The 26836-nt window shown below is 46.6% G+C and overlaps 1 protein-coding gene across 7 annotated transcripts in view; it reads left to right on the top strand.

The window, feature by feature from the left end:
* FXYD6 (FXYD domain containing ion transport regulator 6) overlaps positions 1–26476 on the top strand; it is a 34426-nt gene extending 7950 nt beyond the window's left edge. For 3 of the 7 annotated variants that reach the window (XM_087433754.1, XM_087433756.1, XM_087433755.1), the window contains exons 2-8: positions 20403–20465; positions 21130–21165; positions 21283–21357; positions 21963–21999; positions 22763–22837; positions 23357–23407; positions 25225–26476. In XM_087433754.1, the coding sequence (XP_087289880.1) occupies positions 20408–20465; positions 21130–21165; positions 21283–21357; positions 21963–21999; positions 22763–22837; positions 23357–23407; positions 25225–25252 (360 nt within the window). In that variant the 5' untranslated portion in view covers positions 20403–20407 and the 3' untranslated portion in view covers positions 25253–26476. Of the gene's footprint in view, positions 1–20402; positions 20466–21126; positions 21166–21282; positions 21358–21962; positions 22000–22762; positions 22838–23356; positions 23408–25224 lie in introns of all 7 variants that reach the window. The other 4 variants (XM_087433752.1, XM_087433753.1, XM_087433757.1 and 1 more) reach the window with 3 other exon arrangements.
* Positions 26477–26836: the final 360 nt, after the last annotated feature.

The following is a 26836-nucleotide window of genomic DNA, read 5'->3' as shown; positions in this document are numbered from 1 at the left end:
TGACATTTAATTGTTTATTTGATGGGCGTTTAAAATGCAAATCAAGGGAACAGGTTGCATTTTCTCTGGAGGCCAAAGATCCATCAGTGACCTCGGCTTGGACCCAGAGCACTTGTTTTAAAAGGCAGCTTTAAAAGCCTGTGCTGGGGCCGGCCCTGTGGCTTAGCGGTTAAGTGCACGCGCTCCACTGCTGGCGGCCCGGGCGCGCACCGACGCACTGCTTCTCCGGCCATGCTGAGGCCGCGTCCCACATACAGCAACTAGAAGGATGTGCAGCTATGACATACAACTATCTACTGGGGCTTTGGGGGAAAAAAATAAATAAATAAATAAAATAAAATTATTAAAAGCCTGTGCTAGCTTCGGCTCTGTAGTTCTGAACCACAGAAGCCCAGTCTCCATTACAGAAGCATCAGACCTGTGAACAGGGCACAGGACTTCACACTGCTTGCCAGGAAGGTGAGCTGATGTGGGAGTGATGGGAAGGGGTTGGGGGACTGTCTTTGTTTTTAACTGAATATACAATTTTTCATTATTTTTTAATAGACTTTATTTTTTTAGAACAATTTTAGATGTACAGGAAAACTGAGCAGATAGTACAGGGAGTTCCAATATATCCCCCAACACACACAGTTTCCCCTCTTATCAATATCTTACATTAGTGTGGTACATTTGTTATAAATAATGAACCAATACTAATATATTATTATTAATCAAAGTCTATACTTTATTCAGATTTCCTTAGTTTTTACTTAACATCCTTTTTCTGTTCCAGGATCCCATCCAGGGTACCACATTACATTAGTTGTCATGTCTCCTTTGGCTCCTCTTAGCTGTGACAGTTTCTCAGACTTGCCTTGTTTTTGATGACCTTGACATTTTGAGGGGACTGGTCAGGGATATTGTAGGGTACCCCTCAATGGGGATTTGTCCAGTGTTTTTCTCGTGATTAGACTGGGCTTATGGGTTTTGGGGAGGAAGACCGCAGAGGTAAAGGGCTATTTTCATCACATCACTTCGAGGGTGCGTACTATCAGCGTGATTCATCGCTGGTGACGTTGGCATGACTGGATTTTCAATCTCTTTCAGCGCCCCCATCTCCAGCAGAATTCCAGGGCCCGGTGAGTGGAGCTGTGCTCTTTCCACTCCTCCAGACAAACATATTAATCTGTCAACCAGCACTCGCTGGCTGTCTGCACCGTCCCAGCTTTTGCAAGTCATGAGGTAGCACAGAGACTCTTCAGCTAGGAGAACCGTATTCAAGAGACCATAAAACAGAATATGCTGTGTGCCAAATCGGTGCTAATGTCAGGCAACAGGTGCTCTTTGAGTCCAGAGAAAGAAGTCTACCATCAGTCTAGAGGCTGGAGTGGTAGTTGGACAAAGACAGCCTTTCTCGACCTTGGCTGCATCTTAGAATCAGTGAGGAGATCCTAAAAATTACTGATGCTCTGGCCACACCACTACAGTAGAGTTTAGAATGTAATGGGGCTTAGTTGATTCCCAGGCATCATCATCATCATCATCCTTATTATTATTATTAAAACACTCTCCATGTGATCCTCAGGTGCAGCCAGGGTTGAGAACTGCAATGAACAGGGAAGGGAAGGGCATTCTAAGTGGAGGGAACAGAATATACAGAGGCCTGGAGATTGATGCACACATGGCAGGAGACAGGAGTAGACCATCGTAGCTGAAAGTAATGGGAGAAAATATTGGAAGGGTAAGAAAGGGATAGACCTAGAGGTATTTATATGCCAGAATAAAAAGTTTCTATTTTTTAAAAATAAATAGGATACTGAAGCATCATGGCTGCATTGAGTTTGGAGAGAAGTGATCAGAACACGCTTTAGGTAGATCACACGTGCAGTAATCAATGTCCAGGACAGATTGGAGGGAGGAGGTTAAAGATGGGAGCAGCTACTGCACTATTAGGCAAGCTACCAGGACAGCGCAAGGGAGCAATAATGAGGGTCTGAGCTAGAGCGAGCAACGGAAGAGAAGGGCTGGATTATAGAGGAACAGCGGGAGTACGCGTGCCTGGGACTGTCTTGGCCACAGATGCAGTGTGGAGCCTGGAAGGGAGGGAGAGAGGAAATGTTGTCAGTTGGTTAGACTGTAAGCTCTATGAGGCAGGGACTGTGCCTTTGCAGGACGCTCAGTGACGACCAAGCTCCTGGATGAGAGAAGGCCATCAATAAATATTTGTTAATTTGATAACTGGAAGGAAAATGGTGCCATTCTTTCCAAAGTTACATCTTGTTTCAAAATCACCCTCCTTTCTCCACCTAAATGCAGGCAGATCTCAGCTGTTTGGAAAGAATCTGATTAAATAACTCAGGCCAAGATATAAATGACTGTCAGGATTGGAAGCATTTACTTTTGAAAAGAAGCATTTGGTGAAATTAAAACATCTTTCCTTGGGGGAATGTTGTGGGTGAAGATATATTTTTGAGCAGGGGTGGTCTTTATTTCAATTCTATACCCCAATGTCATGCTGAGCCATACCAGAAAAAAGGGGGTCTGCAGCTGGCAGCCCACTCTGAAAGGCTGCCAGTTGCTGGGCTGGCAGTTCTGTTGGCATCCCCTGTGAGCTGAGCTCCGATGGACAGGGTCACCTAGAACTGGTCTGGGACACTGTCTAGCTCCCAGCATAGATGCACTGACCTTCTGCTGGGCAGAGAGCAGCAGCGTGCCCGGCAGCTGCTGTGAGGTGGGTAGAGGCTGAGGAGGGAGACAAGATGCCTGCGCTGATGCTGAGGCTCAGCTGGGGGTGATGGGGCAGAACTGTGAACAGCTGGGGTCCAGCGATGGCTGACAGAGAAGCTGGGCCTCCTCCTTCCTCCTAAGGGGCTCCAGGGTCCCAGCCTTATGCTCACACATAGTGGACAGAGCAGAGTTGGGCAAGAAACTGTGAAAGGGAAAAAATGACGTAATGCATGCCAGAGTTAAATAAAGCTATTTAACTTTATTTGGGTTATTCTCACCCTGGTTTTTCTCCCCCGGCCTGGGTAAGAACACGCCCATCTGATGAGACCGCTTGGTCTTGAGTCAGGGTCAGCATTTTCTTTTCCCTTAGTCCCCATGCATTGCCACATTTGCCGGGAAGGCAGCAGGAGGGAGTGGAAAGAGCGTAGCATTTGGTATCCACAGACTTAGGAGCCGATGCCAGCTGTGCCATTGTTAGCCGTATTATTGTATAATAATATTATACAAGTAACCTAACTCTGAGCCTCACCTTTTCTAATCCGTAAAATGGCAGCGATACCCCACATCACATGTAGTTTTGATGTTCCTTTGAGCTAATGCTTGTGAAGTTGTCTGGTAAGCAAGGTGTCTTACAAATGTTTGGTGTTATCAGCATCACCACCATCACCATCATCATCCCCCTCAGCCACCATGAGTGGGGAACAGGAGCAGGGGAGGGTGTGGAACATACACAGCACAGTTGCTCCCCCTTTCTCTTCTGACAGCCGCAGGTACACTCGAGGGTCCAGGGCTGAAGGACAAGAGTCTCTGTCCTGATATATCTTGCCCTGACCTCTAAACCCAAGACGCCCCCAGGGCCACCTGAGGCACCCCACTCTGGTTTTTCAGAAGTCTGCTTGGCCCTGCCTGTGCATCTCGGGCCCAGCCCTCCTCGAGAGACACATGAAGGGGCCCCTTGTGGGAGGCAGTGGCTTCTGCTGGAAGGATTTTGGGTTAGGAGAAAGCCTGGGTGTGCTGGCCAGAGGGGTGGGGAGCCTGAGGCCCTCCAAGGCTAGGCCTCAGGCTCCTGGATCCTGTCCAGCAGGCTGCGTGGACAGCAGAGAGCCTGTCTTCCACTGGGAAGCTGCCTGGCAGCCAGGGAGGGCTGTGAGCTGTTTGCTCCCAGGAACAGCAGCTGTCTGTTGACTTTCCTCCCCCGACTCCACCCCGGTGCATTTTCCTTCCTCTGCTCTTTCGAGCATCTGTGTGACCAGTGCATGCAGGGGTGTGGTGGAGGCAGCCTAGGCAGCCACGGGTGTAGACCCAGCTAGGGCCTCGTGGGGACGGCAGCACTGAGGCTTGTGGGATGCTTCCCCAGGGCAGGTTTTCTTTTCTCTCCTTCCTTTGCCCCCTGGGTCCCTCCTTTTCCACCTCTCTCAGTTTCTGCCGGGCAGTCTGCCCTCGGCCAGCCTCTGTTCCGTCTTTGGAACAGGAAAGACTTTGCCTGCTTCTCTCATACTTCTCCTGGGCACCTCCCCTCTTCAGTTTCTCTTCCTCTGGGATTTCCTTCCTCTTTTTCTGTCTCTGTCCTCTCTGTTTATCTTGCTTCTGTGTCTCTTGGTGGGGGCTCCCCTGGTTGGGGCTGGGAGCATGTGTCACTGGTCTCTGGCTGGCTCCGTCGGCCACGCTCTGCCTACGCCACCTGTCTGCAGCGCTGGGTGACGCAGGCTGTTTTTCTTGAGGCAGGAGAAAGCCTTCTGAGTGTCAAGCCCTGCTCTGCCTGTGTCCCTGCCTGTGTCCACCGTGGGCCGAGGCGCCCTCCCCGCCCTGGGTCAGGAGAACACTGGAGCCGCCTAGTGGCTAGAGGACAGGTAAAGGAGGAAGGAAGGGAAGTGAGAGGAGGGACTAGGGCCCTGTCCCCGTTCTCTGTTTCTCTCCCATTTCCCAAGAGCAGGTAGAAAATGAAGCAAGAAGCTGAGGAAAGAGTTGGGGGATGATAATAGTAATAACATTACAGTTGGTGCCCAGAAAGTAGTTGCTCTTTGCCAGGCTGCCAGGCGTTGTGCTCAGCTCTGTGTGATATCTGCTTTCGTTGCAAATGACAGAAACTGAACTCCTAGTTTAGGCAAGGCAGGGACTATCAAACTGCAGGTGGGGCAGAGCAGCGCTGGTCTGGGAACAGAGGGGCCGGAGCACACCCAGCCAGGACCCTCTCCCTGTCCCTTCTCCTGGCTTCTCTCTCCAGCCAGCTCTTCACCTATTGCTGCTGGCTGACTTCTCCCCACAGACTGCCCCACCCCCACATTTCACAGCTTGGCTACTTTGACAACTTCCTCCCTTGATGATATGACAGCCCCTGGGCGGGGAACACTGCAGTCCCAAACCCATTCCTTTTAGCTACAAGGGAGGGGCTGTGGTTGGCAGCCCCCAGTACCCTACAGCCTTGGAGTGGAGGAGGAGCCATCTCTCCTCCAAAAGGAGATGCGCTTCTCAGGAGGGACAGGTGTGGGCCGACAGATGATAATTGCCCATGCACCAAAGCTATTTTACCAAACCTCCCAGCTCCTGAGATGCATATTATCATTCCCATCTTACAGTCTCAGAAGCAAAGGCTCCAAGAGGAAGAGTATCTTGCTTAAAGCCATAAAGCCACTGAGTGCAGAGAGGCAGGATAGCAGAGTGGTTCAGAGCGAGGACTCTGGAGCCAGATTGCTGGGTTTAAATCTAGGCTCTGCTACTTTCTAGCTCTGGGACTTTAGGCAAGTTATTTAACCTTCCTGGCCTCAGTTTCTCTATCTGCATGATGGGAATGATCACAATCATAGCCACTTCCTAGAGCTGCTGTAAGGATCGAATGAGTTAGTACATGTAAACCTCTTAGAACAGTACTTGCCATGACATGAATACCTAATAAATTTTAGGTATTGTTAGCACAGTGCTTTACAGTTTACAAAGAACCTTCATATATATTGTCTCACTTGACTTTAATAATACCCTTGGCAAGTGGACAGGGGAATTGACTGGCTGATTCCTCACTGCCCCCCACCCCGTGTTCTCACCCCCGGCCTAACCAGCTGCACAATTCTGTAATCTGCCAAAAAAAAATCACCCTCCCAAGTAAACAGCTCCTTGTCCAACAAGGGAATATAAATTCTCTCTCAGGGGTGAGCTGGCAGGCACTGTGCATTCTGCTGTGTCTTTCTCTCGTGAATATGTATGAGACTAGAGATGTTGGGGAGCTTGGCTGGTACATGTTCACGCAGAGGCAGGAGCCCCCTTCCCTGTGGCCCTCTCTGCAGAGCTCGTTTCACACCCTCGGGCGGCCGAGCCTTGTGGCCTCAGCCCACTGGACAGGGAGAGGAGCGGGAACCCGGGTGGCAGCTGTCTGGGAGGTGGGCCCTCTGGGGAGCCACAGTGCAGGTGACCCATCATGGCCCTGCCACTGAGTGGCTGTGAGCCCTCCCCTGGGATGTGGGGCAGGGGCTGGAGTCCTGAGCTCACAGAAGGAAGACCACCCTTCCTCCACTGGCTGGGAGGCAGACAGAGCTGGGCCAAAGCCTGGAATCCAGCTCTCACTTGCCAGGGCGCCTCTCTTTCTCTGCCTCAGCTTCTTTCCCTGTAAAATGGGTTTGATGGTAACAACTATTTCATAGGCTATTTTTAAGGATTAAATGAGAATAAATATATAAAGTACTAAGAATAGTGCCTGACCTGTGTTGTGTGTCATGATTATTATTATTACCTCTTATATCCAATACAGACTCCTAGACTGGGCCTCAAATATGGGCATTCCATCTCAGAATTTTCACTTCCTCTCATTTCTTTCTGTGGAGTCCATAGAAGGACTCCTATGCTCCAGGCAGACCTCTGTCCCCACCCCCAGACTCCCCATTTCCAGCGTCTTGCTTATTCCTGCCGCCAAGCTCACTGCTCCCTACCACCTAGAAGACTCACCTGTCTTTCCTCACCTTCCCTTTCACACTCCAGTCAAGGCTGCTGCCCTAGGAAGTGTGCAGGGTGAGTGGGGCTAGGCTTTGTTTAGCTGCCAGGAGCTTCAGGCCTGAATGTCCCTTGTCAGGAGGTTCATGTTCTCTGGCCATTGGGCTCCAGGGATGGACCTGGGGTCGGGGGCTTTTACAGTCAAGGAGACTGCAGCTGTATCTTGTAGCTCTATGAAGAAAGGGCATTTTGAGCAGACTCCCAGCAGGGGCCAAAGATGAAGAAGAATCCACTCTGCATTTTACAAAAGCACTGTGGCTGGGGAGCTTCAAGGTCAGAGAGTTTAGGGCACACAGTTGGGGGTTTGAGGCCACAGTGTGGTCCTTACCTCTGTTCCCAGGCTCTGGTCACATGGCACATGAGGCGAGGAGCAGACACACCCCATCCTGAAAGCACACCTGGTCCAGAGAAGGAATGAGGAGTGCCGGGCTCAGCTGGGAAGGACCCTGGAAAAGCCCCCTCCGGAGCTCCTTTGGACACAGAGCAGTCGTGTAGAGGATGACTGTCCTTTTGTTCTTGCCTTCTTTTCACTCCGGTACATAAAAGCCCGAGAGAACTTTAAGCCAAGGCATCTAAGATGGGAAGCAGAAAGGCGATGAGCAGCTTAGAGAGGAAGAGGGCAGCTGTGTGTGAGTGGAGAAGGTGGTTTGAGTGCCAGGGGTGCCTGGCTGCCCTGACATGGATGGGGGCACAGGGAGACACTGGGGGTAGAAGGGGGTGCCAGAGAAGATCAAGGAGAACATTCCAGCCTTCCTAGCGCTGAGGCCTTAATGATACCTAAGTTCTCATAAAAGTGCAATACATTTCAAAGCCAAGCCTCGGGTTTGGGCATTATCTACCGGTTTGTGCTGACTGCTCCCCAAGCCCCCTTCATTAGCATGTGTAATCCAGAACTGTTAGTACCACCATTATGTGCACACGTGGCCCTTTCATAGAATCCGAGGCTAAGGAGGCCTTAAAAGGCCACTGGGGGCCAGTCCCCTGTCTCCAAAAAGATCTTAACACAAATAGATCAGACTACCCTCCCCCTATTTTCCTTCCAAACAGTAAGACTAACTAATGTCATAGGAATGTAAAGAATCCCCCTCTCTGCCAGTAAATCAGACTGATCTGTCCGTGATAAGTTTTAGTCCTGGGCCTTCCCTGTTTTCAGTCCTGAGCCTGGCCTTAGACCATTCAGTTCTGTGCTGCAGTAACGGCAAGCTGCACCAAACTCACCCACACCGTGCAGCCAGGACAATCAGAAAGGACTGTTCTGATCATCTCTTCGCCCCCTGTTGAGAGTGAGGAGTTGGGCTCTATGCCTTCTGATTCCATCACTCACCTTCGCAGAGGCTGAGTCAGAGCACTGCCCCCTGACATCTCCCATCAATGGTGGTCTTCTGATGGAGAGCTGAGGAGCCTGTCGGATACCTCCTTCTTACCCCCTCATTCCTCCTTCCTAGCCTCATTCCTGGGGGCGCCTTGTCTTTTTCCCTGGCTCCGGCCAGGCCAGGCTGGCGGAGTACTCTCAGGCATTATTTGCTCAGCTTTCCCTGCTGCCCTCAGGGTGCTCCTCTCCTCCGGCCCCGGCCTGCCCCACTCCCAATCCCAGCACCAGAGCAGCAGATAGGAGTCAGAGGTGTGGGTTCTGAGCCTGGCTCTGCCCCTGACTAACTAGGTGAATTGGCTACATCGCTTCTCTGTGGGGACCTCAGTCTCCTCAAATAAAAAGTAAGAGCTTTCATCTCGATCATTCTAACTCACTCTGGCATTCTGTGATTCTAGCTCCATCTGGTAAGCCTCACATCTTGGTTATATCCTATTTATACACAGCGGAATCTTCTTTTAACAGGCCTCTTTGTTGCAAAGATTTGGATACCTCATAGGCTAAATCATGTCCCCTGGCATACAATAACAGTCTAGGGTAACCAGTGAGCCTAAACAATGGGGCCCAGCATTCTGTGACCCCATACAAGGTTCTCTTCCCACATTCCTGTCTGGAGTGGAGGCTTCATCCTTCTTTGGAGATCCCGCCAGGACCCAGGCCGTGGTGATCCCTCTGAGCATGTTTTCAGTGGGCTGAGCCAGAAGGAAGGCAAGCAGGTGGGCTGTAAGGGAAAGGGAGTGAGGCTTTGGGGGCTGTGGGAGGGAGGGATGAGGGTGAGATAATAAAGTTCCACTGTAATTTGGAGCCTCTGCATTTTAAATGGAGGTTGTTTCTGAGTTATTTTCACAATAGAGCTGGGTATTCTGATCCATCTCACTGCTGCGTGGAATCAAAAATAATATAGCACGTTGCCACATCATCAACTAGTGGCTTCTTTTTCTGAGCAGCTTTTACCCAGCAATTATGTGAAATTATGTGACTCAGTATGGAAAGATAATCGCCAGAGAAACTCTCCTGATTGCTTTCTCCGGCACATGCAGAAAGCAACCGTGCAAAAACGCAGGAAGGTCGGGGAGCAAAATTAACATGGAAATGCTGCTGCCACCCGAGGTGTCAGCTGTTTGCCAATGTAGAGACAAATGAGAACATGGAAAGGGGAAGAAAAATGAGTAGAAACTGAATTCTTTCTCAAAAGATGCTATAGGGGAAGCAAAATGTGGCTGGTCCCGTTTTCCAGATGGGGAGCATGGTCAAGTGATCTAGAGTTCCAGAGTCGGGGAGCAGCAGAGTGACGAGGCTCAGGAGTCCCCCATCTAACAGTGACGACTTCTGCTGGGCCGTGTCCCAGGGAGGGGGTCCAGGTCCACAGGGATCCCACAGGCAGGGGTCCAGGGCCTCACACGCACATGGAGGCTAATGTGATGTTCCTGAACGCCTCTTCCAGCTCCACTCAACTCTGCCTGGCTTTTCCCTCTCCCAAAGATCCTCCCGCCTCTCTTCCCTGCTCCTCAGACTCTGTCACCTGGAAATGAGATCGATCACTTCTGCCACCTCTTAACCTCCTCCCAGAGAGCTCCAGGCAGCCCCGGGGAGCCCAACTTCCTTCCTGGGAGAAAAGGAATGTGGTAACTGGGAGGGTGGAGGATGTGGAGGGGCGGTTGTGTGGGAGGGAGGGAGGCTGAGATAGAGTTTCTTGGTGGAGCAGTGAGAGAAAGGCATTTTGTGTCTCTCCGGAGACCTTGAGTATGTACTTGGCCCCTTGACTCAGGGGCAATGCCAACAGTACCACCAATAAGATTTTTAAAATGGGTGTAGGGACCAAGAGGCACCCTGCAGAGGCCTGAGCTGAGGGGTGGCTGCTGTAGCCCGGGCCTGGGCAGCGCTTGCAGGAGTAGGGAGTTGGTCACTTTCCAGATCTGTAACGGTATTTCTTTCAGCACACTGTAACTTGATCAGAAATATTTTCTTTAGAATACAAAGACAGGTCTTTACTCTTTAGCTTGGCATTCAAGATCCTCCACCATCTGACCGCAGCTGTCTTATCAGCATTCTCACCACCCACCCCCTCATGCTTTCCTCAACTGGATTATTCACTGTCTTATTCTAGAAACGGCAAATACTTGGCAGATTGCTGTCCCAGCCCCCTCCTGTGCTATGCAGACATTCCTACTGGATGAAGGCCTTCTGCTGCTGGACCTCATTTGGAATCCTGAGGAGGCCACTTCAGGCAGCCACTCTTGAGTGAAGTGCCTTGAGGTTCAACTTGAACTGAACTTGAACTTGCGCTGAATATTTGTTATTCCTGCTTCTCGTTTTCCCTTCTCACTGCCTTTGCTCGTGCTGTTTCTTCTGCCAGAATGCCCTTCCTTTCTCTCTTCTTACCCCTGTGCATCAAAATCCCATCCTATTTAACAAGGTTCAGCTGAAATGTCAGCTCCTCCATGGAAACGTCCCAGGTTCCCTATTGTATTCCCTGCTTCCACTTTCCTTGCCCTGATGGACTCTCCTTGCATAGAGTCTCCACCTCTTGTGAAGCTGTCTTCATGTTTGCTGATATACCAGGAGTCGGAGATTTGGAGGCAAAGGGCTAGAGGCTTCCCACAATTCCTTGCCATTGGCTTCTCTCCATGGGTCCTCTCATAACTTGGCAGCTTACTTATTCAAAACATCAAGGGAGAAAATTCTCTGGCTCCAGTCTGCTGAGTGAGTCTTATAAAACGTAACACCATCATGTGAGTGACGTCATCTTTGCCATATTCTCTTTGTGAGAAGCAAGTCCCAGCTCCTGCCCCCATTCAAGGGGAGGGATTATACAAAGGCTTGAAAACTAGAAGGTTGGAATTATTGGGGATCACCTGAGGGTCTGTCCACCACAAGGGTGAAATGAAAACATTCTCAGATAAACAAAAACTGAGTGTATAACCAATAGATCTTCATTAAAGAAAATTGTAATATATTTCTTCAGGAATAGAGAAAATGGTTTGAAGGATGACAGATTTAAAAAGAATCATGAACAAATGAGTTAATATGTTATATTAATTGTCTATTGCTACATAACAGATTACCCCCAACTCACAGCTTAAAACAACAAACATTTATTATCTCACATGATTTCTGAGGGTCAAGAATCAGGGGGCAGCTTAGCTGGGTGGTTCCGCTCAGAGTCTTTAATAAGATTGCAGTCAAGCTGTCAGCCAGGGTGGCAGTCATGTGAGGGCTGGAGGATCTGCTTCTAAGCTCATGTACATGGTTCGTGGCAGGCCTTATTTCCTAGTGGGCTTTTGAACTGAGGCCCTCAGTTCTTTGCTGCATGGGCCTCTCCACAGGGGTCCTGAGTATACTTAAGACATGGCAGGTAACTTTCCCCAGAGCAAGCAATCAGAGAGAGAGAGAACAAGAGAAAGCTTCGGTGCCTTTTATAATCTAATATTGGAAGTAACATATCAGTTCTGCCATATTTTATTGGTCACACAGACTAATCCTGGTCCAGTGTGGAAGGGGACTGTACAACCATCTGAATACCAGGAGGTATTGGGGGCCTTCTTGAAGGCTACACATGGGTAAACCTAAACAAGCATGGTTTCCATGAAATACAGATACTAATATCTATTTCATAGGATTAAAAAATAATTGAAATTTTGTACAATAATAGTATATATATGAGGAAGGGGGTGGTTTGTATTCTTCAAGAAGGCTATTATACCTAATAACTATCATACCTTTTAACTTCAGATTTTTTTAGTCTTTGTTAAATTGAATGCTGTCTTAGTCTGTTCAGGCTGCTATAACAGAATACCATAGACTGGGTGGCTTATAAACAACAGAAATTTATTTCTCACAGTTCCAGAGGCTGGGAAGTCCAAGATCAAGGTGTTGGCAGATTCAGTGTCTGATGAAGACCTGCTTCATTGTTGCTGACTTCTTGCTGAGCCCCCACATGATGGAAAGGGTGGGAGAGCTCTCTGGGGTCTCTTTTATAAGAGCACTAATCCCTTTCATGAGGGCTTCTCCCTCATGACCTAATCACCTCCCAAAGGCCCCATGTCCAAATACCATAACCTTGAGGATTAGATTTCAACATATGAATTTTGAGGGACACAAACTTTCAGTCTATAGCAAATACACATGGTAAAATTCCAAAGGTAAGCACTAAAAGACTAGAAATAGCTTGTATAATTTCTCAGCCAGTAGAGGGAGAAAGTGAATAAGAAAAAAATCATCAATCCAAAAAAAAAAAAATGTCAAAAGAGAAATACACACAAGAAAAGTAGGGGAAGAACAGATGGTGGAAATCAGATCAAATATATCAGTAGTAAACTTCACAGTTAAAAGAGATTATCAGGTTGAATTTTTTTTTGAATTCATCTCCTTGCTGTTTATAAGATGATAGGATACACACACAACACATAAGGACACAGAAAGGTAGAAAGTAAAATAGAATTTAAGACAGAGGGGATCACCATACAATCCTAAAAGATCCAACTCACAGGACAATATAACAATTTTAAGCTTTCTGTTAGAATATCAATAAGAAACCCTTGGATAAATTTATAAATCCTGTCTCATAGTGGTAGATTTTAAAGCACCTATCTCAATTTTTGGTGGGTCAAACAGTCAAAAAAATGAGGAAATAGAAATTTAAACAATGCAGTTAATAATTTTATTTAATGGGCATGTATATAGAACTTTCTTCCCAACAATGAAGGAATTTACAATTGTCTAATACATGGAATATAATTTTTTAAATAACTAACTATATACAGATCATAAAGCAAGTCTCAATGAATTTCAACGCATCTGTAATCTATAGACCACGTTCTCTGACCACAGCGCACTTAAGTTAGAAGTCAATAACAAAAGTAAACTAAAAATCACTATACATTTGGACATTTAAAAAACATACTTCTTAATAATGCACAGGTCAGAAAACAAATTATAATGCAAGTTTAAAGTACTGAGAACTAAACAATTATCAAGAAACTACATTTCAAAGCTTATATGTTGGAATGAAAGTGACACCCAGAGGGTTATAGTCTTAAATGCTTATATTAGAAAACAAGAAAGGCTCAATATTAATAAACGAAGTATCTAACTTAAGAAGATAAATATAAAGAAAAACCAATAGAATAAACTCAAAGAACATATTAGGACAGAATTAAGAAAAATTTAAAACACACAATAAAGAGGATCAACAAAAACAAGAGTTGGTTCTTTGAAAAGACTAATAAAATAGTTAAACCTCTAGTAAGACAGATCAAGGAAAAAAGTTGTCACAAATAAACAATATTAAGAATGTAAAAAACAACATAACTACAGATCCAACAAAAAATTAATGATTTTTTTTTTTAATTTTTTGTTTATTGCAGTAACATTGGTTTATAACATTGTAAAAATTTCAGGTGTACATCATTGTACTTCTATTTCTGCATAGATTACATCATGTTCACCACCAAAATACTAATTACAACCCATCACCACACACATGTACCCAATTATCCCTTTCACCCTCCTCCCTCCCTGCTTCCCCTCTGGTAACCACCAGTCCAATCTCTGTCCCTATGTGTTTGTTTATTGTTGTTATTATCTACTACTTAATGAAGAAAATCATACGATATTTGACCTTCTCCCTCTGACTTATTTCACTTTGCATTATACCCTCAATGTCCATCCATGTTGTCACAAATGGCTGGATTTCATCGTTTCTTATGGCTGAGTAGTATTCCATTGTGTATATATACCACATCTTCTTTATCCATTCGTCCCTTGATGGGCACTTAGGTTGCTTCCAAGTCTTGGCTATTGTGAATAACGCTGCAATGAACACAGGGGTGCATGTACCTTTACAAATTGGTGTTTTCAAGTTCTTTGGATAGATACCCAACAGTGGAATAGCTGGATCATATGGTAGTTCTATCCTTGATTTTTTGAGGAATCTCCATACTGTTTTCCATAGTGGCTGCACCAGTTTGCACTCCCACCAGCAGTGTATGAGAGTTCCCTTCTCTCCACATCCTCTCCAACACATGTTGTTTCCTGTCGTGTTAATTATAGCCATTCTGACGGGCGTCAGGTGATATCTCATTGTAGTTTTGATTTGCATTTCCCTGATAGTTAGTGATTTTGAACATCTTTTCATGTGTCTGTTGGCCATCTGTATATCTTCTTTGGAGAAATGTCTGTTCAGGTCTTTTGCCCATTTTTTAATTGGGTTGGTAGTTTTTTTGTTGTTGAGATGCATGAGTTCTTTATATATTTTGGAGATTAAGCCCTTATCAGAAGTATGGTTTGCAAATATCTTCTCCCAATTGTTAGGTTGCCTTTTCGTTTTGTTGATGGTTTCCTTTGCTGTGCAGAAGCTTTTTAGTTTGATGTAGTCCCATTTGTTTATTTTTTCTATTGTTTCTCTCGCCCGGTCAGACGTGGTGTTTGAAAAGATGTCGCTAAGACCGATGTCGAAGAGCGTACTGCCTATGTTTTCTTCTAGCAGTTTCACAGTTTCAGGTCTTACATTCAAGTCTTTAATCCATTTGGAGTTAATTTTTGTGTATGGTGTAAGGTAAGGGTCTACTTTCATTTTTTTGCATACGGCTATCCAGTTTTCCCAACACCATTTGTTGAAGAGACTTTCTTTTCTCCATTGTATGTTCTTGGCTCCTTTGTCAAAGATTAGCTGTCCATAGATGTGTGGGTTTATTTCTGGGCTTTTGATTCTATTCCATTGATCTGTGTGTCTGTTTTTGTGCCAGTACCATGCTGTTTTGGTTACTATAGCTTTGTAGTATATTTTGAAATCAGGGAGTGTGATACCTCCAGCTTTGTTCTTTTCTCTCAGGATTCCTTTAGCTATTCGGGGTCTTTAGTTGTTCCATATAAATTTTAGGATTCTTTGTTCTATTTCTGTGAAAAATGTTGTTGGAACTTTGATAGGGATTGCATTGAATCTATAGATGGCTTTAGGAAGTATGGACATCTTAACTATGTTAATGCTTCCAATCCAAGAGCACGGAATATCTTTCCATTTCTTTTTGTCTTCTTCGATTTCTTTCAGAAATGTTTTATAGTTTTCGGTGTACAGCTCTTTCACCTCTTTGGTTAAGTTTATTCCTAGGTATTTTATTCTTTTTGTTGCAATTGTAAATGGGATGGTATTCTTAATTTCTCTTTCTGCTACTTCGTTGTTAGTGTACAGAAATGCAACTGATTTTTGTATGTTGATTTTGTATCCTGCAACTTTACCATATTCGTTTATTACTTCTAAAAGTTTTCTGGTGGATTCTTTAGGGTTTTCTGTATATAAAATCATGTCATCTGCAAATAGTGACAGTTTCACTTCTTCCTTTCCAATTTGGATCCCTTTTATTTCTTTCTCTTGCCTGATTGCTCTGGCTAGGACTTCCAGTACTATGTTAAATAGGAGTGGTGACAGTGGGCATCCTTGTCTGGTTCCTGTTCTTAGAGGGATAGCTTCCTAATGATAATTAGGAAATATTATAAACAACTTTATGGCAATAAATTTTAAAGCATAAAAGGGCAAATTTCTATAAAAATTATGACTCACTAAATGTATTCAAGAAAAAATAGAAATCTGAAGAGTGTCATAGCCATTAATTAATTGAATAGGCAATTAAAATTAAATTCTCCCACAAAGAAAATACTAAGCCAGATGATTTTGCAGTTGAGTTCTACCAAACATTCAAAGAAAGATTATTCCAATCTTCTGCAAACTCTTCCAAGGAATAGCAAGAGAGGAAATACTTGTTCTGTGAGGCCAGCAGTACCATGATACCAAAACCAGGCCAGGTCAATACAATAAAATAAAAATTGTAGCCCAGTCTCACTCATTCACATAAATGCAAAAATCCTAAACAAAATATCAGCAAAGCAAATCCATCAGTTTATTAGAAAGATGATACATTGGTTTTATCCCAGAAATTCAAGGATGATTTAACGTTAGATAATTCATACATATAATTTACTTCATTGATCGATTAAAGGTTAAAAACTGTAGATATAGAAGAGGCATTCATAATTAATATAAAACAGAAACATCTTGGAAAACCAAGTTTAGAGGGGAACTTCTAAAACATTAGAAGAAATCTATTTAACATCAGTAATTTTCTTTTTTTTAATGGCTGAATAATATTCCCTTGTATATATACCACATTTTCTTTATCCATTCTCACTGCACACACAAAAGGTAATTATGTGAGGTGATGGAGGTGTTAACTAACCTTATGTATATATTTCACAATATATACATGTATCAAATTGTCACATTGTACACCTTAAATTTACACAATGTTATATATCAATATATCACAGTAGAGCTGGGAGAAAATTAAAAATAAATACACAAAAATAAAATCAGCAATAAGACTGTGTGTGTGTGTTTGTGTGTCCACTATCACTGCTTATATTCTACATTTTACTGTAAATCCTAACAGTACAGTAAGGTAAGAAATAAAAATAAAGAGTGTAAGATGTAGAAAAGAAGGAACAATGCTGTATCATTTACAGATGATATATCTACAGAGAAAACCCAAAAGAATCTATAGGTAAATTGTTAGAAATAATAAGAGAGTTTAGCAAGATTATTGGATTTAAGATCAATGTATACAAATCAATTGTCATTCTCTATACCAGCAAACATTAGAAAACATACACAAGAGCACTTAAAATAGCAATAAGAATTATAAGGTACCCAGCAGTAAATCTAATAGAAGACATGAAAGACCTATATGAGAGCATTTATAAACCTTTATTAACAGACATTGAAAAGGACCTAAAGAAGCAAAAAGATTTATTTATAGATAGGAGACTCAAGATCACAAAAATATCAGTTCTCCCCGAGTTATTCTATAGATAGATCCATTGCAATTCCAATGAAAATCCCAGCAGTTTTAGATGAATTTGACAGGCTGATTCTAAAATTTATATATAAGCGCAAAAGACCAAGAAGAGTGAAGATATTCTTGAAGGAAGAGGTGGAAGAAGAACAAAAGAAAGAAGAGAACAAGAAGAGGGAAGCTTTTCTGACCACATGGGAAGATTACCTAAAGCTGTAGTAATTGAGACACTGATTTTGATGCGGGTACAGACAAATTCACCAATAGATCCAAAGAGAAAGCCCAGAAACAGACCCACACCTAAAGGAACCAGATACATGACCAAAGTGGCATTGCACATCGTGGGGGGGGCAGGGGGTGGTGTCAGCAAACGTTTCTAGGACAACGGGTTATCAGTATGGAAAAAAGTAAAAATTAGACCCGGACCTCACACCATACGTAAATCAATTCTGGATGGAATAAAGATTTAAATGTAAAAGACAAAGCTTTAAAATTTTTAGAAGAAAATTCTTTCTGACTCAAAGTGACAAGGAATATCTTAAACAAGACAAAAATCATTGCATTCAATTCCATTACAATTAAGAAATTCTATTCATCAAAAGACAGTTTTAAAAAGTGAAAAGACAAGCCACTAATTGGGAAGAGATATTTGCAATACTTACTGACAAAGGTTTAGTATCCAGAATGAGAAATGATTAACGATAATGTCAACCCATTTGAAAAATGAGCAAAAGATGTGAAAGACACATCACTGATGATAAAACAGGAATGGCGAATAGCCCCACTCCATTACTATGTAGTCAAACTAAGACCATATTCTACACCTCTAGATTGGCAGAAATTAAGCAGTCTGGTAATATCAAGTATTGATAAGGATGTTGAGTAATGGGAACAGTCATACGCAACATACGGGATGTTAAAATGGGGATGAACACTTTGGAAAACAATATGAAATTATGTTGTGAAGTTGACAATTTACATACCATACAACCCAAAGACTTCACTCCCAGGCTTATCTGTAGAACATAATTTTTCAAACTGCAGTGTGACCCATTCATGGGCCTAGCCATTTTTTTTTTTAAAGAAACAAAGTTGAATAGAAAATATCAGACGGCATCATTCATAGAAATGATAGGTATTGTTTTGTGATATTATTCTTTCTAGTTTACATGAATATATGTTTGTACTGAGTTGTGATGTAAAATGTATTTCTTATGAGAGTGCTGGTCAAAAGAGAGGGAAAAGAGTGCCCTCAGATCTCTTGTGTGTGCGCCCTGGGCAACAGGCACAAAAATGTCCATAACTGCATTATTTAATAATAGGATAAAATTAGAAAGAAACAGATGTCCACCGACAGGAGAATGTACTAATACTTGATAATTTACCTGCACTGTGGAATATTACACAACGCTGAAAATGAACTATGGTTACATGTAATAATATGGATAAATCTTAGAAACAGTGTTGAACAAAAAAGCCAGTCCCAGAAGACTGTAGACAACATGATATCATAATTATAAAGCTCAAAAAAGCTCCACTAAATAACATAGTATTCAGGAATATGTATGTAATAGGTATATTTTTAAAAAGAAGCAAGGTATATATCCATACAATGGAATATTATTCAGCCATAAAAAGAAATAAAGTACTGATAATGCTACAACATGGATGAACCTTGGAAATATTATGCTAAGTGAAAGAAATGTGATGCAAAAAGCCACATATTTTAGGATTCTTTTATATGAAATGTCCAGAATAGACAAATCCATAGACACAGAAAGTAGATTAGTGGTTGTCAGGGGCTGGGGGAGGGGAGAATGGGGAGTGACTGCTAATGGGCACAGGGTTTCTTTTGGGGATGATGAAAATGTTCTGGAATTAGTGATGATGGTTGCACGATTTTGTGAATATACTCAAAGCCATTGAATTGTAGGCTTTAAAATGATGAATTTCATGGTATGTGAATTATATCTTAATTTAAAAATTTTTTTGAAAAAGAACAAGGGAATGATTAAAAAAATGTATTCAGGATACTGTTTACCTCTGGGAGTGAGGCAGGGGGATGGGCTGGAGGAAAACGTAGGTAAATGCAGCGGTATTTGTAAAGTTCTATTTCTTAAGTTACTTGTTTATGAGTGTTTATTTTATTACTATGCTTCACTATATGTGTGTTACATATATTTTTATACATATAAAATATAATGTAAAATTTAAAAGAAATACAAATATTAAATGAGAAAGCATTAAAAGCGCATTTCTGTCTCTTGATTAATGCTGCTTGAATCTCCGTCTCCAAGTCCGAGGTCTGTGCCTTTGCAGACTCTGGATGCAGTTGTTCTGACCTCTGGTGGCTGAGAGGTGAAAGGCAGCTGGGGGCTGCTTGCTCGGGCTGGGGAGGGTAATGGGCACGATCCCTCAGAGCTAGCGTGGTCCTGGCCACTAGACACTGGTCCAGGGGGTCAGGCCACTGCCAATCTCACCCCACTGGGAAGAGAGCAAACAGCCTTGGGCTTTCCTAGTTTGGTTTCTCTCCCCTTTTCCTCTCTGGCTCTTTATCACGCTCCTTTAAGCCCAGGAATGAGGTGTGTGTGTGTAACTCCACTGAATCTATCCCTGGGAGGGACCAAGTGGCTCTGCCTTCTGCCTCCATGCAGATGGCCCATCCGAGGCCACTGGCCCCAGAGACCAGGGACTTCATGAGCTCACGAGCAGAAGTCTCAGGCACCTTCTGGGGCAGGAGAGGCCAGAGTACTGATGCTCAAGAACCAGGCTCCAGGCTCCCTTTGTTTATTCAGACCACATTTCTGGAGGATTCTGAGCTAAAACCTATGGGAAGAGTTGGCTTGGCCACTTTAGAGGTGAGAGTGTGAGGGGAAACTTAAGGGAGAGCTGTCAGTATTTCAGGGTTTACCATACAGAGTCCAGGACACAGCAAGTCTCCCACCCTACCCTGCTGGCTAGACTAGAGGGACATTGGTTTACATGCCCCATTGAATCTGATATAAACAAGAACTTCTGACAGTGGGTGTTGGCTGTGGGGAACCAGGCCAGGAAGTCCCAGACGTTTTAATGAACTAGAGATGGCCACAGAAGGGTAGACTGGGGAGGAGGACGCAGATGAGATCATCTCCAAAGCCCATAGGGTTTCATGGCTGCAGCACCAGAGAGGCAGGTGGTGGAGGAGTTAGTGAGCTGGGTTAGGATCTCGGCCCTTCTGCTCATTTAACCTCTTTAAGTGCAGGTTCTTCACCTGCAAAATGGGTGAGTCACAGTGCCCACTAATTGTATTGATTCAATTGTAGTAATTGAATTGATGCATGCAGAGCATGCGGTCAGAGTTCAATAAATGTCAGCTGCTTCTGCTTAGGTGGTTTGAACGCTTACCGTGTGGAGAGAGCTCAGAGGAGAGCTGGGAATTCGATTCGGCCCCTGGTCAGGCCAAGGGTTGGAGTGGGGAGTCTCCTCTCCAAAGAGTCATTTTTTCCTCCCTCTGTCCCCAGACACCATGGAGGTGGTGCTGGTCTTTCTGTGCAGCCTGCTGGCCCCCGCGGTCCTGGCCAGTGGTAAGTACCCCTCTAGGACCTGGCTGTGACAAGATGGCACACCCATGGCCCTTTCTGGTGGAAGGTCCTGGTCCTTTGGGACACTAGGATTGGGGGGCTCTCTGATTATTCATGTTTGATCAGGGGCGCCTCCCTTTAGTCAGCAGAGAAAGTCCTGGAAAGTGACAGCTATTCACAGCCCCTAATCCAGCCTACCCGCCTCTCCCCGCAGGCTCCAGTAGGGTCTACTTTTAAGCCTTCAAATCCACCAGGCCTCTACAGACTTGTGGCCTAAACCTTGGGAGCCGGACCTACACATCATCTAGACTCTTTCCTTGTGCAAGTCACATGTCCTTCCTTGGTCTCAGTTTCCCCGTCGGTAACAAGAGGATAATAGACCCTGCCTTTGAGGGATGACGTAAGAATAAACAGGGGCAAGAAATGTGGAGGTGCAGTGAACACAGACTCTCACTGGGGCTCTGAGCTGTACCCGCCCTTGGCTCTCAGGCTGGCCCCAGCAGGCAGGCCTGCCCTTCTGTACTTCTCCAGGCATCTCTGCTTAATGGGCCCTTCTTCCCAGGAATCCCTTTGTGGGGAGTGAGGCCTGTGAGGCACGGCAAGGTATTTGGGACCCAGGATGTGTAGCCGTCTTCCTCTTGACCACGCTTGTTTATTTTTGCAGCAGCTGAGCAGGAGAAAGAAAAGGACCCTTTCCATTATGGTGAGCAGTGATGGCAGCCCTGGGTGTGAGGGGAGGTGCAGCCCCGTCCAGCGGAGGGACAGACACGCTTTCCCTGGCCCCTCCCTTCTTCCTTCTCTCACCCGTGTTCCTTTGCAGACTACCAGACCCTGAGGATTGGGGGATTGGTGTTCGCTGTGGTCCTCTTCTCCCTGGGGATCCTGCTCATCCTAAGTGAGTTCATTTGTTCCTTTGCTCGCTCTCTGTAAGAGCTGTGTCTGCCACTGCTAAGTGGGTGGAGAACAGCCTGGCCGTGCTCCCTCCTGGAGAGGGAAGGAGCCTATCTGTGTGCTCCCTGTTATCTCACTAACACAGTGCTGGGCATACAGTAACTGCTCAGTAAAACAGTGAAGAATGGACAGAATAAGTGCTTGATGAAAACAGCACAGATGAGAAGAGGGGCAGGGTGGCTCTCCTGGTGCTGTATCCAGCAGGGCATGCGTGGAGGAGTCACAGGAGACAGGAGACAGGGGCTGTCCTTCGAGTGCTCAGAGGGGTGGGCCCCGCATTCATTTTCCCTCTGGTCTGCATGGAGCTCTTTGCACTTGTGTGATCAAGCAGACTGCATGGTGTAGCCAGTTGAGCTGTTGAATGTTGAACCTTGGCCTCAGAAGAACCCTACCCCAACCTAGGATTGCCGCATACGGCTGTGCAAGCAGGGCACTGCCCAGGTGTGGGGGCTGCTATTTACATAGGTCCACAGCCCACACAGACTCACAGGGCAGCCCGGCTGTGGCCAGGCCGGGAGCATGACCTTGGATGGTTTCTTTGCCTTTCAGGTCGCAGATGCAAGTGCAGTTTCAATCAGAAGCCCCGGTAAGAATGCCCTGGCTGTGGCAGTAGGAGTGGATAGGGAGGGGCCTCCTGGTGTGTGACTCCAAATGAGGGTTCTTTTGGATTCTTGTCTCAGAAATAGGCTGTGTGGGGCAGGGATAGGGGAGAAGTTTTGACCCTTTCAAGGCAGACTGTGGGGCAAAGGAGAGGTCAACTCCTCCTTCTCTCTTCTGATGTGTGTGAGGGAGGGGAGGTGGGAAAGAACCTGGACTCTTGTCTGGAGGCCCTTGAGACAATTGGGCTTGGGAGAAGGGAGGCAGAAGGCCTCAGGGTCTCTCTTGAGGTCCATCTCGTCTGTACAGGACCTGTGACACCATCCCTGCTTGTCACCTGTTCATGAAGCTCTCTGAGCTGAGTGGAAGCTTAGGCTCCCTGTCACTCACCTTTCTCCCCCCATGTAAAGGGCACACCCCATTAGTCCACTGCAATAACCAACGCTAGCACTGGATCTCAGAAGTCCAAAGTCTGTGGCAGGATGCAACCCAAGCCCCCATCTGGCTCTAGGCCATCACTTTCCAGTACTTAGGGCCAACATTGAAGGGTACGTGTAAGTTCCCCTGACTCGGCCCCTTCAGTCCCAACTTCTCCCTCCGCCCCGTGCACCCCATGGTGGAGAGTGCTCGAGCCCTCAGATGACCCGGAGGAGACTGATTCAGACCGCCTGCCCCATCAAGGAGAGTGGCGATGCTCTCTGGGTTTGCCCTGGAGACCTCTGACGGAAGGCTTGTGTCTCTTCCTCGTGCAGGGCTCCAGGGGACGAGGAGGCCCAAGTGGGAAACCTCATCACTGCAAATGGTAACTGTCGGGACCCTCTGCCCAGGTGTGATGGAGGGAATGGGCGCGGGTCCTCATACGGGTCAGGGAGGGGTGGTCACCAGGTGCCATGGCCTCCCTAGAGCCACCAGACATGCTCTCATAGTGCTGGGAGAGGGGTCTCCAGGGCTTCCCTCTGTGTTGCCCCCTTACCTTCACCCAACAGACTACTACTCCTGACAACTGCTGTTTCCAGAGCATCTGCTAAGTGTCAGTCGTGGTCCAAGTGCTTCTCAGACCCCATCTCACTTAACGTGCACTCAGCCCCATGAGGTGGGCATCACCATCCACATTTTACAACGGAGGGACTCAGAAAAGTTAAGGAACATGCCAGGTTCCTGTAACCAGCGGGTAATAGGGCAAGGGTTTGCACCCAGGTCTGTCTGACTTGAAATCCCACGTGAGTCACCTCTTGGCTGTATGGGTCAGGCTCCCCCAAAGTTGGGCACAGGCATGGCTGCTGCAGGGGGTCACCTGCTGGGGTGAGGGGTCCATTCACTACAATCCATTCTGGTTTTCTTTCCAGCAACAGAGCCCCAGAAAGCAGAGAACTGAAGTGCAGCCCTCAGGTGGGAAGGTGAGATGCTGTCTGCCTGCGTCTTCCCGTCTCCGTCACTGTCTTTTCATCCGGAAGTACTGGGCTAGCTTTTGCAATGGACACAGCTTTTATGAGCTGTGCTCTGAGGAGTCTTGTGTCTGAACGGGGTGATGAGACAGACAGACCGAAACATGGAGGTGCCCCGCCCATGCTCACAGTAAACAGCCAGGAGATAGGGCTTCCACACAGCCCGGCGGTCAAGTTAAGAGGGCGTCATCCCAGCTGCCACGTGGATGTGACTTGAGAGAGACAGTTAGTGAAATACTCCTGATACCAAAGTGGCATAAAGATAATGGCTTTTAGTGATGATTCAGCAAGAACCTCAGGGCCACTTTTTAAAATTAATAATTATTTAATTTCATAATTTTATCATGAAACTTTCCAGCCCCATACAGAAGTAGGGAGAATAGCATAGGACGCCCACCCCGCATCAGCACTATCAGTTCTCAACATTTAGGGGCACTGTTTTTAGCTTCCGTTCCCGTTGTTCATTGTAGGGACATAGGAAAGTAATAACTGTTAAATGCTTTACAGTTTTCAAAATGCTGCCACACATACCAACTCGCTCGAGGCTGCCCGAAGAAGTAAGTAGGACAGGTGGAGGTTAGCCCGACTTTACAGATGCAGAAACTGAGGTCAGAGAGAATAGCCACACAGGTAGTAAGTGACAGACTGGAACCTGATCTTGGTTTAGTGCCATTTTCACGAGACCCCTCTGCTCCTGCCTGTCTCCCTTTGTGACATACCCTGGAACATACTCGGGGCTCGTGTCTGCCTTTTTTTTTCCCATGCAAATAATGCATAATAGACAGGTATATAACTTTGTCCTAAATTCTAAGTTAAGAGATTTCTGGATGTATAATGCCTGATACACAGCTTTTACTGTGATCGAAATGACACGGTATACTTGTATAGCATTTTAATTCTTTCCTACGCTTTTACATCCTCATCACAGCCCGTGGGCGGGGAGCGCAGGGCTCTTTACCTCCGTCTCCTCTGTGGGGCTCGGGAAGGTCAGTGATTGCCTGAGCTTGAGGTGGCCACGGAACCCAATCTGGGAGGCAGGTGTCCCAGCTGGTGCTTGGAGTTCTGTCCATTCCGTGGCAGCTGGCAGGTCAGAATCTTGGCTGTGGTGTGGGAAGGCTCAGGGAGGCGAGCCTTGAGCTACCAGCTTGTCTTGTCTTTTTTTTTTTTTTTTGTGAGGAAGATCGGCCCTGAGCTAACATCTGTCACCAATCCTCTTCTTTTTGCTGAGGAAGACTGGCCCCTGGGCTAACAACCATGCCCATCTTCCTCCACTTTATATGGGACGCCGCCACAGCATGGCCTGAGAAGCAGTGTGTTGGTGTGCGCCCAGGATCCGAACCGGCGAACCCCGGGCTGCCGCAGCGGAGCGCACACACTTAACCGCTTGCACCACCGGGCTGGCCCCTCTTTTTTTTTTTTTAACTAGGACTTCCTCAGAATCCCTGTTCTCAGGTCTCAGGACTGTGAGCAACTCCCGGGGGTGTCCTGGAATAGAAACCCTGGGTTTAACGACTTCCTTCCCGTGACTGCCAGGTTCCAGTCCTCCTGAGAGACCCTTTCCCCTGAGGCCCACCCTCTCCTATGCCTTCATCTCCTTTCCCTGCATCTCAGGCTCATCCTCCTTGCTTCCAGGAACATAGCACTTAGAATGGGTCTCATCCCGAATTTCACTGGGCAGAGGGGCTGTGCTCAAGGCAGGGAGACGAGCAGGTAAACATTCCTGAAAGGAGCCTAAGTTTTGTTTTCATTTAAATTCTCTCCCTCTTCAGCCTCCAGAACCTGAAGGCAGCTGCTTGAACCTTTAGATGCAAACCGCCACTACAGCAACAGGTCTTTCCCCAGGAGAAGCCAAGACTTGCGTGTCCCCCCGCCCCCTCCCCATCCCTCGAACACCAGTCCTCAATGTAGTGATGCAACTAACACCCGCCTCCCCACCTGCAGCCTGCGTTCTCGTCCCCTCTTGTGACGTGTCTGTGTGTGTGTGTGTGTGTGTGAGATGACTGTGGTCTTCGCGGCTGCTTGTCTGTGAGTGACGTTGTGTTTTAGTGAACCTGGACTCACTTTCCTGGGCAGGAGCTGAGCCACGTCACCATCAGCTCGTGCCTGCTCCCCTGCGGCCCCATCACTTCCTGCTCCTGAGAGTCTGCTTTTTCCCTGAGACACCAGTCCCTTCTCTTGATTTAGGGGTGGGTGTAAGGGCAGGAGCTCGGGCAGGAGTCTCCAGTTGTCTTGGGACTTGAGAAGGTATATATCACCTTCAAGATCATTCTTCATGGCCTCTCTTCACTCCTTTTACAAGCACCTCGCTTCCGTAGTCCACCCCTGACCCAAGTCTGTTCTGAGGGTCTCTTAGCAATCGGAAGTTCTTTGCCTTCAGGCAGGCTGTGCCCCTTCCATGGTCATTTTCCTCTTGGGGGCTTCCACCATGGAGTCCCCATCTGCCGTGCCCCGTCGCAGAGCGGCCAGGGATTCCAGGCCCAGGGCTCCCACTCTGCCCCTTGGGAATGTGCCCCTTGCATATCTTCTCAGCAATAACCCCATGGGCCCTGGAACCCCGCCCCCCTCTCCCACCTTCCCAGCTTCCGAGACTCCCATCTACCGCCCGGCTCGTCTGGACTCAGACTCACGTCCCCGAGTTGGGTCTCCACCAGCGATGGCTGAGGGAATCCGTCCTGCTGGGGCCAGCACTCTGGGGAGGAGGGCAGGGAGAGCAGGGGTCCTTTGCTTCTCTGTCCACATCCCATTGGTCAGGCAGCAGAGACGGCTCCTGCACCGTTTGCTCCCCGCCACTGGTTAGAGCGGCCAGTACAGCGGCTGTGCTGCAGGCTGGAGACTGGCAGAAGAAACAGCAAGAGGTCGAAGGTCATAAAGAGTGGAAAATCAACCAGACCCCGCCCCTCCCGTCCATTGTGTTCTCGTGGAAACTAACCAAACCGTGCCGCTGTGACCAGGACTGCTCTTTGTGTTGTGCTCTATCCTCTCAACAACAAAAGGGAATAAAATACCATTTGTTTCCTAGTGGCTCTGGGGTTACTCTCCTTTCTGTCAAGGAACTTGAGTATCTGTAGGGCCTGTCGTGCTTGAAGGGCCAAAGGCACTGTGTCCCAGGTCAGAGAGAGGAAGTGCCCACTGAAGAGGCAGCCAGGTGGTGCATGTTTATTCCAGCTGCTGCTTCTCTCCCCTCCCCTCCCTGACCTGTACCCACTCCTTCTCACCCTTTCCTCCCCCTGCTCCCCCCTACCCCTCCATCTCCACCCCTCCTCCCTAGGTCAGTCAGCCCAGGCTCTGCCCATAGCAGGACCTGTACCTTATGCACGTCCTGGAGGGAAGGGAGTCACAGTGGCTTGACTGAGGGCTTGCTGGCCTGGAACGAAAGGTTCT

Source organism: Ceratotherium simum, chromosome 7 (assembly GCF_057802395.1).
Source record: "Ceratotherium simum simum isolate JZ-2026a chromosome 7, ASM5780239v1, whole genome shotgun sequence".
Classification (NCBI taxonomy): Eukaryota; Metazoa; Chordata; class Mammalia; order Perissodactyla; family Rhinocerotidae; genus Ceratotherium; species Ceratotherium simum.
The sequence above is the reverse complement of the archived record's forward strand: the minus strand, read 5'-3'. Positions and strand labels throughout refer to the sequence as shown.